Source organism: Vidua macroura, chromosome 3 (genome assembly GCF_024509145.1).
Source record: "Vidua macroura isolate BioBank_ID:100142 chromosome 3, ASM2450914v1, whole genome shotgun sequence".
Classification (NCBI taxonomy): domain Eukaryota; kingdom Metazoa; phylum Chordata; class Aves; order Passeriformes; family Viduidae; genus Vidua; species Vidua macroura.
In genome coordinates, this window is record NC_071573.1 from 75415838 (window position 1) to 75432749 (window position 16912).

General features: G+C 36.2%; 1 protein-coding gene across 10 annotated transcripts in view; it reads right to left on the reverse strand.

Annotated features, from left to right (window-relative positions):
• The window catches only part of LOC128805774 (uncharacterized), a 196092-nt gene that overhangs the window by 25405 nt on the left and 153775 nt on the right, over positions 1 to 16912 (reverse strand). For all 10 annotated transcript variants that reach the window (XM_053974672.1, XM_053974670.1, XM_053974676.1 and 7 more), the window contains one exon: positions 8330 to 8410. In XM_053974672.1, coding sequence (XP_053830647.1) covers positions 8330 to 8410 — 81 coding nt within the window. The remainder of the gene's footprint in view (positions 1 to 8329; positions 8411 to 16912) is intronic.

Below are 16912 nucleotides of genomic sequence, written 5' to 3' on the forward strand. Positions count from 1 at the left end.
AGGTAGGATACTGAAACTAGCATGATCCTATTAAAACAGTGTGTTTTTTATGGTTGTCAACACTAACATTTAAAGGATGACAATTCAGAAAAGAAGTACGGGGGTCAATTGATTCCTCCTGAATACTTTGGACAAACAACACTCAAGTTTGGTTACTATCTTGATGGGCTGTTGAAACACAGCTCTTTGACAGTTCAAGAGAAGGCTATTGTACTACCAGAGAGCAGCCTAGAGAATGAATACTGACTGAGTTTAAACTCTCTAATAGTGCAAAGTATCTCAAAAGTTAATGCAAATCCATCCTATAGCCCTTTACATTAGCAGAATAGGGCAAAAAAGTTTTATTGCGACTCAGAGCATCACAGTCTATCTTGCTTTACTCTTGCCTTTCCAGGAAGAATGACTTGGCTCCTTTACAGGGCACTGTCCCTGCCTTGCATTTCATCAGTCCCATCATAGGAAAGTCTGAATTTCTGACTATTCCTACTAGCCATTTTTCTCCCTCCTGCAGTCCCAGTGTGAGAAGCAAACTCACCTTTTATATTCCTCCCACTACAGCATTTCAAAATCTGAGCTGAACCATGCATTTTTGTTAGAATATTCTACTCAGCAATATAAAGGCTATGACACATGGTATATGCAATGTAGAAGTATACATACATACATTTCTTAATCACTGGGATAACATTAGATAAAAATAATTTTAAACATTTGCATCTCTAATGACTGTAGAATGGTTGGATCTTGCAACACATATTTCAGAGTATTCATCACTGTGCTTTTTGATATCTCTAAACAGGCAGTTAGTTCAATTTCTTATATATCCATGTCATTTTTCTTTCATATTAATATTCCCATTTGACAAGTACATTACTTAAAACTGCTGAATTGATTTTCAAGAGGAATCTTAGTTTACATAAATTGTCACATTTCACAAAATGAAAAAAAAAAAAAAAAAAGCCAGATTCAATTCTATCTCTTGTAAGGAGCATGGAGAAGTATACTAAAGGAGGAAAAAAATTATAAGCCAGCAGAACCAATCATATTGTTTTTCCTAGCAGCTGTGAAAAGATAGCTACTAAAAAGACTGATCAAGAAAAAAAAATCCAATAGCTTAATATGTTTTCTCCTCTGGATGGTTCAAGTTTAGAAATTGAACACAGCCTTCAGAGAAATTGAAACTAAGATAACTGCACTTGTTTTACCATAGGTACAGCATCTCTAGAACCAGTGAAAGATGCCAGTGTTTGTAGAGAGATTTTTTTGTTCTCTCATCAGAGAGAGAGAAGCACGAAGTACAACATTACTGATCAAAATTTGTCCACACTGGGATACTTAGTGAGACTTTTTAGATATATTCAGAACTCTACTGTGGCCTGCAACCAGACTCTACTCATGCAACAAGTTCTGACCCTGTTCATTCTGTGATATGACTGCAGTACAATATTTCCTTTTTGTTTACTATATTGTCCTATCTGAATCTCCACTACTGTTTACTTCATTGTCAAATCAGTATTTATTTAATTTTGCCTTTAAATATTTGGTTTCACCCTGATCTCTCCTTTCTCCTTCCCTTCCCTTCCCTTTCTTTTCTCCTTCCCTTCCCTTCCCTTCCCTTCCCTTCCCTTCCCTTCCCTTCCCTTCCCTTCCCTTCCCTTCCCAGCACCCTATGTCTAACTGCAGCAAAGTATATACTTTAATTTCATGAAGAAATGAATACAGAAATACCCTAATATCCCAACACTTACCTATAACTCTTGGGTATCACCACATGATTGTATTATATGATGTGCCCATGTCCTATAAAGCAGTCCAGTTGTTCTTTATTGTGTAGTTCAGCTCTCTTATCTGTTATGTTTTTTCAGTCTGATATGATAGTGCGGAATGATAACAGCATTAAAATTGCATGATTGCAGTATTGAAAAAATACCACTGCTGTTGGTCAAGTACTAATGAAAAATGAATGCAATTCCTCACCAAATTTGGATGGTCATTTTAAAAGCAGTCATCTAAAGCCAGGCAGTGTTTAGGAAATGCATGACTACAATGTTTACCCATGAAGAAAACAGTGTTTCTTTATAATTCCGCAGAACCATATGTCTCCTTTAGTGGATCATACCAGTTTCTTTCATGGAGGCTAGTAAGGGTCATTAAACACCAATGGCTCTCTGAGTCCTTCTTCAGAGTCAATGACACTGTAGGCTTCACCAGGGATCTCATTTTACTTCTGTACAAGATCTTCAGGGCAAGGGAAGCAAATGAACTATGAAAAACATAATCACTACTTTTACTGTTGCTTTTTTTCATCATAAAAATTCCATTTATTTAAATTCCATTAAAAAACACATTTGCCTCCTGAAAGCATAAATATATACTTTTGTCATAATTTTTCATTTTATAAAAGAGTTTTATCATTCTTTTGGGGGAAAAAAATTCTCCATAATAAATATTACACAAAGTTGTTATACAAAGTTTGGGACAAAGCAAGTGATTAAGAAAGTAAATTCCTCTAGAATATTTTCTCAGAGGTGACATGAAAATATTTCTCAAGCACCTGAGGGAATTAGCAGTTTAACATTCTTTTTCAGAAGTGTCTTGAGCACCAAGGTTCAGCTTTTCAAAAGTACCTGGGCCTTTAACTCACATTTTAATTTAAGAGAGTTAGGCACTCAAAACCTACGAGGATCTAGAATTCAGGATGAAAAGCTTTACAGAAAGTCAAGGGAATTTCAGCTATCAAAGGCCAGATTTTTTTAAAAGTATTTGAGGAACTTAGAGGCTGAGATAGGTGCCTAGCTGATTTTTTTTTTCAAAGTAGAGTGAAGAAGGGTTAAGTCCCTAACACTCCCTGAGATGTGTGTTCTTAGAAAGTGCTAACTACACCTTTGGATCTAAATGCCTTTTTAAAAAGTTTCCTTGAACTGGTTTTGAAAGTTGTTTTATCATCTGAATGCAATGATTTATCCTATGCTTAATTCCTGACCTCCCAAAGATTGCCATAGACCTGCTTTACACAGCTAATTTTGTGTCATAATCTTGATGGAAATGGACAGAATTAAAAAACAACGTCTTATTTGAACATAATTTAGTTGGCATTTGGATCCAGACGTTCATAAATTTTGAGAGCTGAAAATAACAGTTCTGTTCCACTGTGATCATACTTGGAAGAGCTGTTAGACCCTGAGCATGTTCAGCTTCAAGAATTCACCCTGTATATGCTAAGCAGCCCACAGCAGCAGCACGTCTGGATGAAGTCATCCTGCTAGCAGTGCCAGAGTCTGACAATATGAATGCCTGCCTTGCTTTCACCATGTTTGCCACAGCTGGGAAGAAGATGAGGGGTACAATGTACAAGGAATTTCAACACAATGCAAATCTGGCAAGATGCAGTTTCAGATTTTGATTTCTGAGGAAGTAGAATTTTTTTTTCTGGTTGCATTATACCATGGTTATCTGCAGCTCTATTCTTTTAGCCCCTGTCAATTAATTTCTTGCTTTTATAATTTACTCATATAATTATCTTATCTAAATATAAATTTCCCTGTAACAGTTCTCGATATTCGCCCCTTAAAATGATTCCACTCTTTAGTACTGAAAATGTTAGTTCCTTCCTGAGTCATGTTTGATTTTTTTTTCCTGTACTGACTGGCTTCTGAACACAGTGCCTGATGGTAAGCTTTGTCAAGAGATGCTGAGATATAAAGAACAACAGGTTACCTCATAATCTCTTCTTGTTAATGCTTGTTCTGGAGAGCACCTGCTGTCTTTAAAAGGGATTTGAGTGACCCAAGATTAAGAAGTCTCCCTACAACAATTACTGTTCTTATCACTGAAGAATACTCATACCAATGTGACATCTTCCTGATGGTTTCAAATTCACAGACTGAGGGAGAGATAAGAGTCAAAGAACCATACAGTGTGCAATTATAAGACATCAAACCAGTCCAGTACAATTCCATTTTGGAGAAGAGTAGTGCTATTAGACTAATTGATTTCTGCCTGGAAAGTAACTATTAGGAAAAAACACCCTCTGATTTCATTTAAAGAAAATTTAAAATGCAGTGGTGCCTAGAGTATTTCTAATCCCCTTTCTAGATCAGCCTTACTGGGCAAATAGCATAAGGGGCACAGGGACACCAAATGGATCATACGACCTCACATCAGCAGAGATTCAGAGAATACATTAAATCTTGGGAGTATCACGGACTATTCCTTGCTACCTCTTTGGTTTACAACATACAAAAGTATGGACTTCTGTTCTGCTGAATTCAAATTTGTGATATAAATACAGGATTACCTGCCATGACACCCATCATAGTACGTCCCTTGCTCATCAAAACATTTTTCCAAGCTTGTTTAACCACGGAGCTCCTATCACCGTCACTTGCATTGACATTATTTGTTAAAGCTGGTTCTTTGAAACATTAACCAAAGTCATCAATATTTTGAAAATTAATGTGGGAGGATGACATTTTCAAGGAGATTGTACCCACTGAATCCACCCATCTTTGATTCTTTCCAACATTCTAGTCACAAAAAAAAAAAAAGGACACAAACTATAATTCTGTTTGTTCTCCTCTTCCTCCCTCAGTATCGTAGAGACGATGTCTTTAAGAAATACAGAAAAAAAAATCAAACCTATATATCAAAAACTACTCTTTGATACTAACTGAGGAAGAAAACTTTGCTGGGAACCCTCCTTTACGCAATCTGAGCACATATTGAGGTCTCCAGATGATCAGTCTTCAGTATTGTCTGCACCATCTAACTCATTTACATGTTATATGAAGCAAAATGGAATTGACCTAATTTTATTTCCAAGCAAAGAAAGAACAACTAACAAAACTCACAGGCTGGTTAGAAACAGAAACGAATTATCTCAGATCAGATGCAAATTATATGTTTGCCAGAAGAAATAAGTAACACAAGGCGACAGTGAGAAAGGGTAATTGAAGATTGGCATCCTGAATGCTCCATGATGGAAAGCCAAGATGGCAGTCTGGTACAGTTGAAGAAAGTTTTGGCTGTCCCAAGTCAAAAAAGCAAAATTATCTGACATTGATTTACTTTTGCTTGTCTCTGTTTAGGATACCTCCAATGGAAGAGAATACAGTTCACTGTCTATAAGATCTCTATTTAAAAATGCATTAGAATATTTTTGCTAATAATATTTTTGCTATTTTCGTGCTAATAACAAAACTTGAAGGATAATCTCGATATAACTTCAGAGTACATTTTCACAGCTGTCTTCCTGACTGCAGAACACCTGATATCCATTGATTATATCCACACTGGTAAGAGAAAAAGCACAAAGAACAACCAAGTTAATTAGTAAGCTGCAGCATGCTGCCAAAACCAGGGATGGCTAAACATTAACTTTATTGGGGTCTGTGCATCTGCCATATCAATGAATATTATGTTTCCAGCACTGCAGAAATTGTGTCAGCTACATTGAAATCCCCGATGATATATGGTGATCTACTGGAACAGAAAGAGACAAGAAAGTAGACTTCTGTTGGTCTGGATTGGACACAGAAATCCAGTCTCTTCCAGTGATCAGCAGACCAGTTATTATACAACAAACCCCACTGACTCCTTCACAGCTTGCTCAGCTGCTGTGCCACTATGTAGTTAAGAAGTCTTTAATCTTCAGGCTGACAGAGGCGCAATGAATCTACAGACTAAAATTTCATACACAATTTGGCTGAAAGCTAATTACTGCCTGTTATTCTAGCTCCTTTCCTCCGAGTAGAAGAGTGGGGGGACAAAATCAAATGCACTACTTTTACTGCCTCTTGCTTTGTGCTATGAACTGCAACTGTGGAAACGTTAGTACAAAAAGTTATTTCTGTGTTTCAAGAGTGTAAAAGATTGTCAGATAGTCATAAAATGCTGCTGGCCAACATGTACACCTCAAGATATAGGCTTAATTTACTCCAGACTAAAATTCCGTTCTACAGGTTCCAGCTAAGGAAATATTTTTACAATGGTTTCCAGTGAAATGTGCATTTTCACATCTAAGCAACAGTCCCTAAAATGGGGCTTTGTGATACTGGAAATGAGTCTGCTAATGGCAATTAGGAGCTTTATGCTCTCGTGTGTAACTCCTGAACTCCAGTGGGACTGTTCAGATTGTGCAAAGTGAGAAACATGAATTAGCCTTTGCAGGATGAGGGACTTAGTGTAACATCACTAATACCAGCACAATATGCTATTTAAAATTCAAAAAAGCATAAAGATTATTCTAAGTGAAAACTGTTGTTCATTAAGTATAATACATCAAACAGAATGAAGCAAATATGACAAGGGAATCAGAAAAAAACAGCAGTAAAATCAAAGCATGTGGACATGTATGTATATATATATATACATATATACATATATATATATATATATATATATATATATATATATATATATATAGTTTACCAAAGGTAAAAGAAAATACAAACACGCAAGGAGATAATGTGTTTCAAAATTCAATGATCATGGAGAAAATGATAATTAATAAGGCAAATTATATAATTAAAAAGTAATATTTGTGATGTACAAGATACTTGAGCCAGATTCATACATATATTTTTTAAATGGCAAATCACAGCTTTCAACAACAAAAAGCTTTTTCATAGTCAGAGAATGGTATAAGAAATGTTCTTAATGAAACAGTTGCACTGTCTCCTGTCACAATATCCTTTGATGACAAATAGTACTTCAAAGCAAGAGCCAAGTTAGTTCAGATTCCTATTCTGAATTCCCCCATAGGAATCCATACCTTTCTCTTTTTTCTGACTATAGGTAGACCGTGAGCAGTTGGGAACCCATGAATAAAGCCTACCCTTTCCAACTTCCTTCCTATGTAATACGTTTCTGTTTAATGTAGCTATTTATTGGACACTGCTTTAAGTACTTCCATATATTTATTTATTTCAGTTTGGAAAAGGATAACCATTTTGACACATTTTTTAAAGTAAACAGTGGGTTTCAACATTTCTGATCATGCATTCATATTCATCGCCATTTCTTGAAAAAAATAAATTATAGCTTTTGCAGGAGATTTCATTTATTTCCAGATAATTCATTAACAGTTCTTCCACACTGTACACTTGAAAACAGTTTTGCATCTCTATGCTATTTCCTCCCAGTTTTTGTTCTCACTGTCTGACTAAACCAACTGAACTCAATCCAAACAATTTTCTAAAGGATGTTGAATTATAAAATAAACTCATTTGTGCATCATAGGAAACTTATCCTATGAAAGCCTCCTTTGCACATCAGCCTCACCCTTTCCAATCTTAAAAAATATCTTTGGAATTGAATTTGCAGTTATATGAGTTGCATATACTTTTGATATTCAACTAGTTACAATTGTGCTGCCTATCTCACCATAGTTTTTAGGTAACTTACAATTTTCAGAAAGTTCAGATTCACTAGAAAGCAAGCAGGTAAGAAGGCAAGAACATAATCATGCTGCCCTACAAGTCCATTGTGTGGGTATATCATTAAAGTTATTTGCAATTCCCACTGCCTTCTCTCAGGAAGAACATGAGTGACAGTATTGAGAAGACGCTGCATCTTGAGCCCTATTTCTAAGCCAGGGTCACTTTGGAATAGCTCTGATTTTCAGAGCAGAATGCCAGAGTGCTGGCAGAGACACACGACTGAGCTACCAGAACCCTTGGTCTGACCCAGCACAGCAGGCTCCCGTGTGTTTTAATAATGAAGCTGGTCTCCAGAAAGGAACTTCCTGTTCATTTATCACATTGCATCCTCACATGCATTCAGCTTTATTTTTGTGGCAGTGGCTAGCCATGGCCAACTGGGCCCCTGGCATTATAAATTATACCAGGGCTAAGAACACTGTAAATCAGGCAGGAAATGTTACTGCCACCCTTGGCCACAACGACCATCAATCCTTTATCCCTATTAGTCACAAATTGAATCCAGCCCAAATGTCTGCAGTTTTAAGCAAGATACCATCTCTGATGGTATCATGACCAGTTTCCCTCAGACTTAAACAAGTCCAGTGACAGAACAGCTCTCCTCCCCCACAGCCTATGGAGGTGAGAAAAAACAGGGAGAAATAGGATGTTTTCCATAAAAGATAATTTATATGCAAAAAAACTGTGCTCCTTCTACAAGCAGCAGTCTACAGCAGCATATTTTTAGGATACAGATAATTCTGGCTTAGTTCCACAAAATAAATGGTAGAGCTGCCTCAATTTAATTACCACCCCATGAAGAAATCTGACAGCCCCAATGCAGTGCTTAGTAAGCATTTTACCTCAGACAGCTTGAAGATGCATTGTAGAACTGAAATTACAATACATACCATGACTTGTTCTGTCATCCTACTTTGGGAATGCAGCATGCATGTCTCTATAATGAGCTGTCTGATATTCACCCACTTCACCTGTAGCAAACAGGAGTAAAACGCAAGTAACCATAAGTTGGCATATTAGTTGAATGCAAGCAAAGATATTCATTTTTGGCAGATGGTTTCAGATTATTCTAACTAGCAATACAAGTTTAATACATAATTTACTTACATTTACATTTTGAAAGCATTTTGATTTTTCTAAATTATTAATTATTACAATCTGGGAAAAAAAAAAAAACACAACAAAAAAAACCAAAACCAAACAACTCATAAACTCTGTTCTTTTCTTCTCCTTACATTTTTGCTTACAAAATTCCTGGAAAGTATTTTAGGGACATGCTTCCTACTATGTCTAGCACATGATAAAATATGTATAACTTAAGAACACATATGTTCTTCCTCTTAAGAAAATCAACTCTGCAAGAAAAACTGTTCTCTGCTACAATCAAGCGCCAATGAAGAAAAATAATATATTAAAACCAAAAAGTAAAAAGACATTCTTAAAAGGTTACATTAATGCTTTTCTGTCTTATTTTGTAACTAGAAGTATTTATGCTTAAAAGTATATGCTAGTATGCACTTCTGTATGATGAAATTATGTACCTTTATTAAAAACCCAAACAAGTGATCCATCTTTTTTCCAGTGAAGAAAGATTGACATTTATTTATTCATAAGAAGTCTTACAGAGAAAATTGAGAAGCTTTGTTTTCTTTTTAATGATGTCATTACAACAGAATTGGACTGTGCCACCCTTCCTGTGGGTAAGCAACTTTTAGGAAGTATGTGGAAAAGCAATGAAGCTCAGGCTAAATTTTAAAACACCCACCTCAGGGAACTATGCATATTCATAAGAAGGCCCACCTAAAGCATCCAAAAATCAATGAGTTTTCATTGAATTAATCACTGACTTAACATCACTGTGAGTTAAGTGTCATAGACTGAATAATGTTTAATGCCACCTCAGAAGCCAGGAATTGTGGAAAAGAACTGAGATTATTCTTTGGTTTCCCATTTGGATTCTAAGAAAAAGTCATTGCAATAAACACAGGTAGAAAAAGAAGTTTCAGATTATATTTGAAATCTTGGGAGTCCAGATCATGCTAGTATGGCACTCCACAGTACCTGTAATACAATCAGTGCTCATGAGTTTAGGAAATTCTTTGGAAGATAATTTAAAATTTAGGATTGCAATATCTTTATAAGCAGCAAAATACCAACAATTTGTGAAATCATATGTTCATTTATGCTCTTCCTTTTTCTGTTTACTGCACCTATGTTTGTTTAAGTCAGAACTCCTTTCCTTGTGATTCCTTCCGAACAAGGGACCTGATACTCAAAAGTAATTGTGCAGGTCATACACCATCAAAAATGTTTGGCATTGCATACTTAACTGTTTCTGAAGTCCAACCCCTGTTTAAGACAGCTCAAGTTAAGAATCTAAAAGCCAAAAGGTCAAGAATCCTAAAATGTTGAACTGAAACAAGACAAGCCAGATTACACAAAAAACCCCTGATACATAAAGGTCAGAAGATGATCCAATCCATTTAAAAGTTCAAATACACTTGAGAAAATCACTTGCTATATGATTTTTTTTTAATTTTTAAAAAATAAGTAGAAACATCTGCAAGATAAAATATAGTTTTGATTTGCCAAATGTTGGCTCCCTTGCAAACCCTGTGTACAATTAATTGGATTTGTATCTTACCCATTATTTTGAGTATGAACTATTTTTCAAACTTTATTTTCTTTCTCTTACACAATATATCGCTCTTTCAAAAATAGAAATGTTCCATCACCTTTCTTCAGGCTGACAGGGTTACAGAAAACAGAAGTACCTCAGGATTTTGAAAGCACTTCCCAGTCACTATTACTTGAAAGCGAGAGTTTTAACTCTAAAAGAGGCATGAAGTCCAAAAAGAAACAATACTCTGAAAAAAAGATGAAAAATTGTAGATTGCTTTCACAGACTCTTATTCTACAGTGGAGAAAATATCCACATTCTAGCCAGGCTTCTTTGAAAAGAATATTTCCCTTTTATACAGAGATAAAAAGCAAAGCTTTCAGGTCAGAGGCTATAGGGGGAAAGAGCTAATGTCTCCCCTGCTTTGATGTTACAAGTAGTGCCTCGTTACAGAAGTGTATTAGAGCTACCAGTAAACTGAGCCAGCATGTGTAATAACCAGTTGCAGTATGGGTGGCATATGGATCATCCTGTACATAACACAGCAAGCAGTCATGTGCATTACCAACAATACACAAACCTTTACTTTAACATGTTTACATTCCTTTAAAATATGGCGCAGCTAAAAGGTAATTTTTGATTTAGAGATACTTCTTTAAAGTGTACCTGTAACAGCTATAGACAGCAAACCAGGATTAAGAGTTCCTCTCTGGCTAACATGTAACACACATAATGGGGTTTGTAGTGGTGTTTAGTATCTGGAAACAGCACATTTCAGTCTCTGAGTACTCAACACAACTGTGATTAATGGTGTTTGGTGTCTCATTTGCTTTTGAAGCTGACGGACTGCTGGTTGGAAGACTCAGACCAAAACAGCATGGTCTGGTGCACTTGTCTTTCACAGATTCCTGGGAGCTGAAGGACCAAATGCACCAGTTTGTATTGGTCCTAATGCACTGAGGCCTCTAATGGACCAAGTTCCCTATTTAACTCACCTTTTGGAACAGTATATCTCAAAATCCAGAATATGCTAGAAGGAAATCAATAAATATAATCTTAAAAATCAACCAAAAATATTAATTAAACTTTTGGCGTTATGTAGCACCAAGCTGTATAACAGTAAGAAATACTCTTAGGAAGAATAAAAAAAAACCCCTGAATTATTTTTTACTTACTTTTTTTTTTTTGTACCCATGTAAATTGAAACTTGGTAATCCTCAAATTAACAGAAATAATGTTTATTCTTTTAAGTATTTGATATCCTCCAACAGACTACTACCTACAATAAAACATAGTTTCTGAATGAGTTTTCTATAATTTGGGAAATTATATTTGTTTGGATATTATTACTGAAATACTAATTGCTGAGTGAGACTACTGATTATGCAAATATGAAAATTACATTAATGCTATTTATATACCCTGTAGTTTGAGCATTGCTTAGTAGACAGAGAGATTGTTCACCAAAATCTCTCCAAAATCTGAGGTAATCAGAAAGTTGAAATGCAATGACCCTATATTTGAACAACAGGTAGATAAACCCTGTCAACTTTTCCTGTGTATACAGGAACTTCTGTAACAGCTCTAGATTTCAGCCAGAAGTGAGTCACTTCAAGAAGGATAACAGGAGTTTATGTAGGAATTTCAGTAGGGAGTCTCTGCAGGAAAGATGGAAAGGATTCAAAAGAAATGGAATACCTGTAAAAGTACTGGTAATGGGAAAGTGAAAAGGAACATGAGTTCAGAGAAAAGCTAAGAAAGGGGGAATAAAAAAATCTAGATATATGAGAAGTGTGGATAAAGAAAGAAAACTGCAAAAAGTAAAAAATGGGGAACCTTCAATAGAGAGGAACAAGGGAAATACCAGCTTCACTAAATGTTTCCTGGTACAGCAGCAAAGAAACAAATATCTCTCCCTATACACTCAGGTACCTGCCACAAAAAATCCAGGAGGAGTTTTTGAGCCTGATTATTCTTAACAGATTTCCAAATTACATTTTTAGCCTTGTAAGTTTTATTTATAAATATATTTAAGATTAATGATTCACTGGAAACACTGGAGAGCACAATGTCCTAAATAACCACAGCTTTTCTAGACTTGATTTCCACACTGGTAAGATGGGCATTAACTAATGACATTGGCTTCAGAATGCTACGAAATCACACTTTCCCTCTGCTGGAAGCTACACCTCCAAAAGGACATGTGTCTGAAGGGAGCTCATCTTCCTGTCCCTCACACTGTAAACCCAATGTGCCTTCTGAGGTTGTATAACTCTTCCCCACAGAGACATAAACATGTTCTGTATGGAAAAGAGGTGCAGCAGAAAAGGCTGACAAGCCCCACTAAATAGCTCAGGAGAAGAGGGTTATAAACTGGGACCCAAACCCACAGCAGCTGTACTCATCTCCCGAGGTGCCTCAGAGCTCTTAACAAGGACAACAAAAAATGTGAATTTTTTTTTCCAGAGGAAGGTATGACGTACTTATTATATGACGTAAAAAATTGAATTTTTTTCTCTCAAATGATTGAAGTGCTCATGCTGTGATGGACCATGTCTCTTTTTCTCTTTCAACATCTGTTTTGAAAATCTCCAGATTTTCCAGATGTTTACAGGCTACCTCCGTAGCAACACAATTGTGAAACTTTTAAAAACTCTTTGCTCTGATCTGCCACTTTTTCATCCTGCCTCCACACCAACTTCTGCCCTACTGCTGAAGTATCTGCAATGTAGGTTCCCTAATCCCTTGTTCTTTCGATACGTTAGAATAATGCTTCTCCACTTCTCTGTTTAGATTGGAATGTTTTTAAATTCATTTTCTCCCCTTTCTTTTGGAGAGCTCCCATTCTAGCTCCCATAGCAGGACCAGAAGGTGAGCAGGTGAGGGTTTCCAGGTGGGAAGTAAGCAGATTTTTGTAGCAAGGTAGGGTGCAGTCATAGGGATCCCTAGCAGGTTGGTGTGCTTCCTCCTCCAGAACACTTCTTTTTTGCTCTTGTTAGTTCTTCAATAATGAGTCACTGGGAACAAAGACCATCCAGTGCATGTGCTCGGGAAAAAGAAAAAATAAACAAACATATGAAAAATCTCTACTGCTGCCAAGAAATAGTGATGAGACTTTTCTTTAGAAAGCTATGTGACTTATAAACAATATATGACTGCCACGTGCTAAAAAGAAACAAGGTCTCTAGTGAGAAAGAAACGAAGTGTTATTCTTAAAAGACAAAGTCAGAAGATACAAAAGGGCATACATCATTTCCCTCTGAAATTGTATGATAAAATGACAGCAAAAATCAGCTTAGAAGCAACATGTGAACTAGCCTTCTGTGCCTCCTGCTCTCTTCCTTCCAAGACTAAATGGATCTGTGTCTCTCTTTTGTCACATTGTTGTAACTTTCATTCAGTCTCCCCACTTCACCTTGACCGCATCTGAACAGTGACAATATGTTTCTTGTTCTTCACACTTTTCCCAGTAAAGATCACTGACAGCCTCTTACTTTGTATTTTCTCGGCTTTTCAGGCAGCGATTTTTTTTTTCCTTCTTTTTCCCCCAGCCATCATCACTGTTATTTGGAGAGAATTTGGTTCAATTTCCATTTTAAACATTAAATGTTTGAATTAGCTCATAATGTCTCCCAGCTTGCAGAGGAAAGAGCTAGTCTTTAAAAAAGAAGAAAAAAAAAAGTTTCATTTTTACAAAATAAAAATGAAAAGCTGCAGAGTAATCTTAAATCATTTTATACTGCACATAGGACTTCAAAATAATGAGAGCTCTTCAATTTGCAAATGATTGGGGTTCTAGGCATATGAATCAGAGAGAGCTGTAAAATTATTAGAACACGGCAACATCTTTCGTAAGCACTTCAATTCAGAGGTGATCAAAGATTCTGGACTTGCAGAGCAATTTACTTGGCATTTGCAGGAAAGCCTCACTCTTTCAAACTGAAGCACTCTTAACACTATGAAGAACTTCAATAATTTTAAATTGGCGTGTGCCATACATGCCTAGAAATCCAATTCAGGTTTTAAATAAAAACACTATAACTTCAGAAGTATGAAGAGCCCACCCACAACAGGACAGAATGCTAGCCTTCCCAAATAACAGCCTAGCTGTTATTTCTCCCATGCTAGGTTTTCTGGAGGGAGGAGTTGCTGAAAACATTAGAAGTGAGTTATTTTATTCTTATCCTTGCCTTTGATTATCTACGAATATTTCCCTAAACTCAGTAAACTACTGGACACCCTTAGTTTGCAAGCTGATTTTCAAAGTGTGAATGCCAGCTTTAAACAGTTTTAAACATTTTAAATTTAAAACAAAAGACAATGTTTAAGTTGAATCAAAGATGTAATAGCTTCCCAACCAAAACTTTAATTATGATGAGTTTAAGTTTGCAAATGATATGTATATATATAATTTAGCTGAGTTTAGGCTTGCAATTAGCTGTTCTTAAGGGAAACACAGAGTACACTGAGTCCTGAAACAATATTGACAGAACAGGAAAATAATAATTAAGTCTAAATTTTAAAGATTACATCTCAACTACAGGAGAAAAAAAAAAAAAAAAAAGTCCCCAGAGCAAGACAGGTCTTGTGTTGCCCCAGCAGATCCTCTGCTTCTATGCAAATTGTCCTGCTATGTAATACAGACTCCAGTCTGTGATGCCTCTCAGTTCTGCATGGCAGCCACCTTTCCAATCATACTGGCCAAACAAGAAACCCTTCCTTGTGGGTGGTCACATAAGAGTCACGTAAGAGCTACAGTCTACAGAAACTCAATGTCAAACTTATTGCTACAAAGGCAGGATGGTGGGAGATATGTATGAGGCAGCCAGTGACATTTCAGGTAGGATGAGGTTTCAACGTTCAGTTCTGAAAGGATTCTATTCAGTTCTAACCAGGTGCTAGAAAGACATCAACACAAATTTGAATAGACCTTGATAATGCTGGGGACAACTGGTGCACCAGAAACAAGTAGGTAGGGAATCAATCAGATTAGGTGACCCCAAATGTCTCCCTCAGGCTTTAAAACCATACAGAAGTTGTTTGGGTTTCTTGTAGGTGATGCAGTGATGGATGGAAAAGCCCCAGACAGCATAATGAACTTCTGTCAAAAATGAATACTATTTGCTGCCATTATTTTAGATTTTACCACCTGCAAGTAGCTTCTCCAATGCACAGCATACCAAAATACTTTTATTTGGGAAAGAACTTCTGGAAGTCATCTGGTTGAACTCCTAATCCAATAGAGAACCAGCACAGATCAGGTTGCTCAGGATTTTATACAGTCAAGATTTTAATATCTCCAAGGATGTAGTTTTATAAATCACTAACACTTCTTCATGTTCTTCCTCTTTAAGTTACAGTATCCTAAAATTAAGAAATTTTAGATTTTCTACCTGAAACATTGATAGTCAGGCCTGTTTCTAGGGATGAAACATATCTATAAAATATTAATGTGATATAAACCAATGCAGGTGCCCTTGAATGTTTTTAGTTCTACTGGAGTTCATGTGATCTACGATAAGAATTCTGTTCTGTTCCCCATGGGTTATAGCTTAGCCTCAAGACTTAGTGGATGTGTGACTTAGTGTGAATTTAGTGGAGACTATGATGTCTATAAATCCTTACAAAATCTCACACACACAAAAAAAGGTATTAGTAGGTTTCTACCTCAAACTATGCCAGGCTCACTGTCAGACAGCAAAAGTGCTTACAAATATCCATCATAATGTTCTCAGGCTTATAAAATTAATTTAGCCCCTTGTGGTGCAGACTGACAGGAACTAGTACTGAATGCATTTTAAATAATGCATTCTCTTTTCTCAAACACATTAAAGGACACTAAATCTCTCCAGAACATTTTAAATAATGAAACCTGAAGTATCTGTAACTGGACAAATGTGTGACAAAGCTTGATGACTGAACCACAACTGTCGGACACAAAATTGTATGTTTCAGATGCATCTTAATTATTTTCTACCAGATTTGACTTTCCTTTCCTACATTTGCTATGTGTGAAATCTGAAAGCAAACTTGTTTTGCAAATGTTAGGAGAGGAACTGTAGTCATGGCTTTAAGTGGAAAACTAAATGTTCACTATTAGATCTAGATCCAGTCAGAAAAAAATGAGACCAATAAGCACATATTTTCCAATAGCTAAATTATTCATAATTTTAACTGCAGTTTTAAATGACATTTAAAAATATTTTATTTTCTTTTAGTGGGAAAAAAACCCCCTTTTTTAAGCTTACAATAGCATTCAACTTTGATGTTTGCCTAATGAAGTAAAGCATATGGGAGAGAAATGTGTTCCTACCTTCCATGAAGCCGTTGTTCGGCACTGTTCTGTAAGACAAGGTTGTCCAAATAAAAGAGAAATGTAGTTAATGCTACTACAACTATTTTGTGTAGTAGCAAGATGACCCCTATAAATTTTGAGCCAAAATCTCAAAATGGTCATGACATGATAAAAATCTAGAACTCTTAATCTGTAAATAATATTTCAGCTTCCTCAGTCTTGAAGACTATTGTAGTGCTTTGAGCAATTTAATCCGGTAATTAAGACTTCCCTTTATGCACACAGAAATTATCTGAAATCAGCTGCCTTCAGCCTTTCCAGAAGCCTCAGGCCAGGAGGAGAAAAAGGTAAATAATGTCCGAAAAAGTGTATAAGCTCAATAAGCTCTACTAATAACGTCATAGATTTCCCTTTAGGAAAATCTGCTTGAAAATCTGCTTGCTTGGAAAATGCTGCCCTGAAATTTCACTCCCTTACCCAATGCTCTTTCCCTCTCTTTGTCTGAAAACCTCAACCTCTTAATATGTTTTAAAAACCAACCTGCCTAATGTCCTAAAG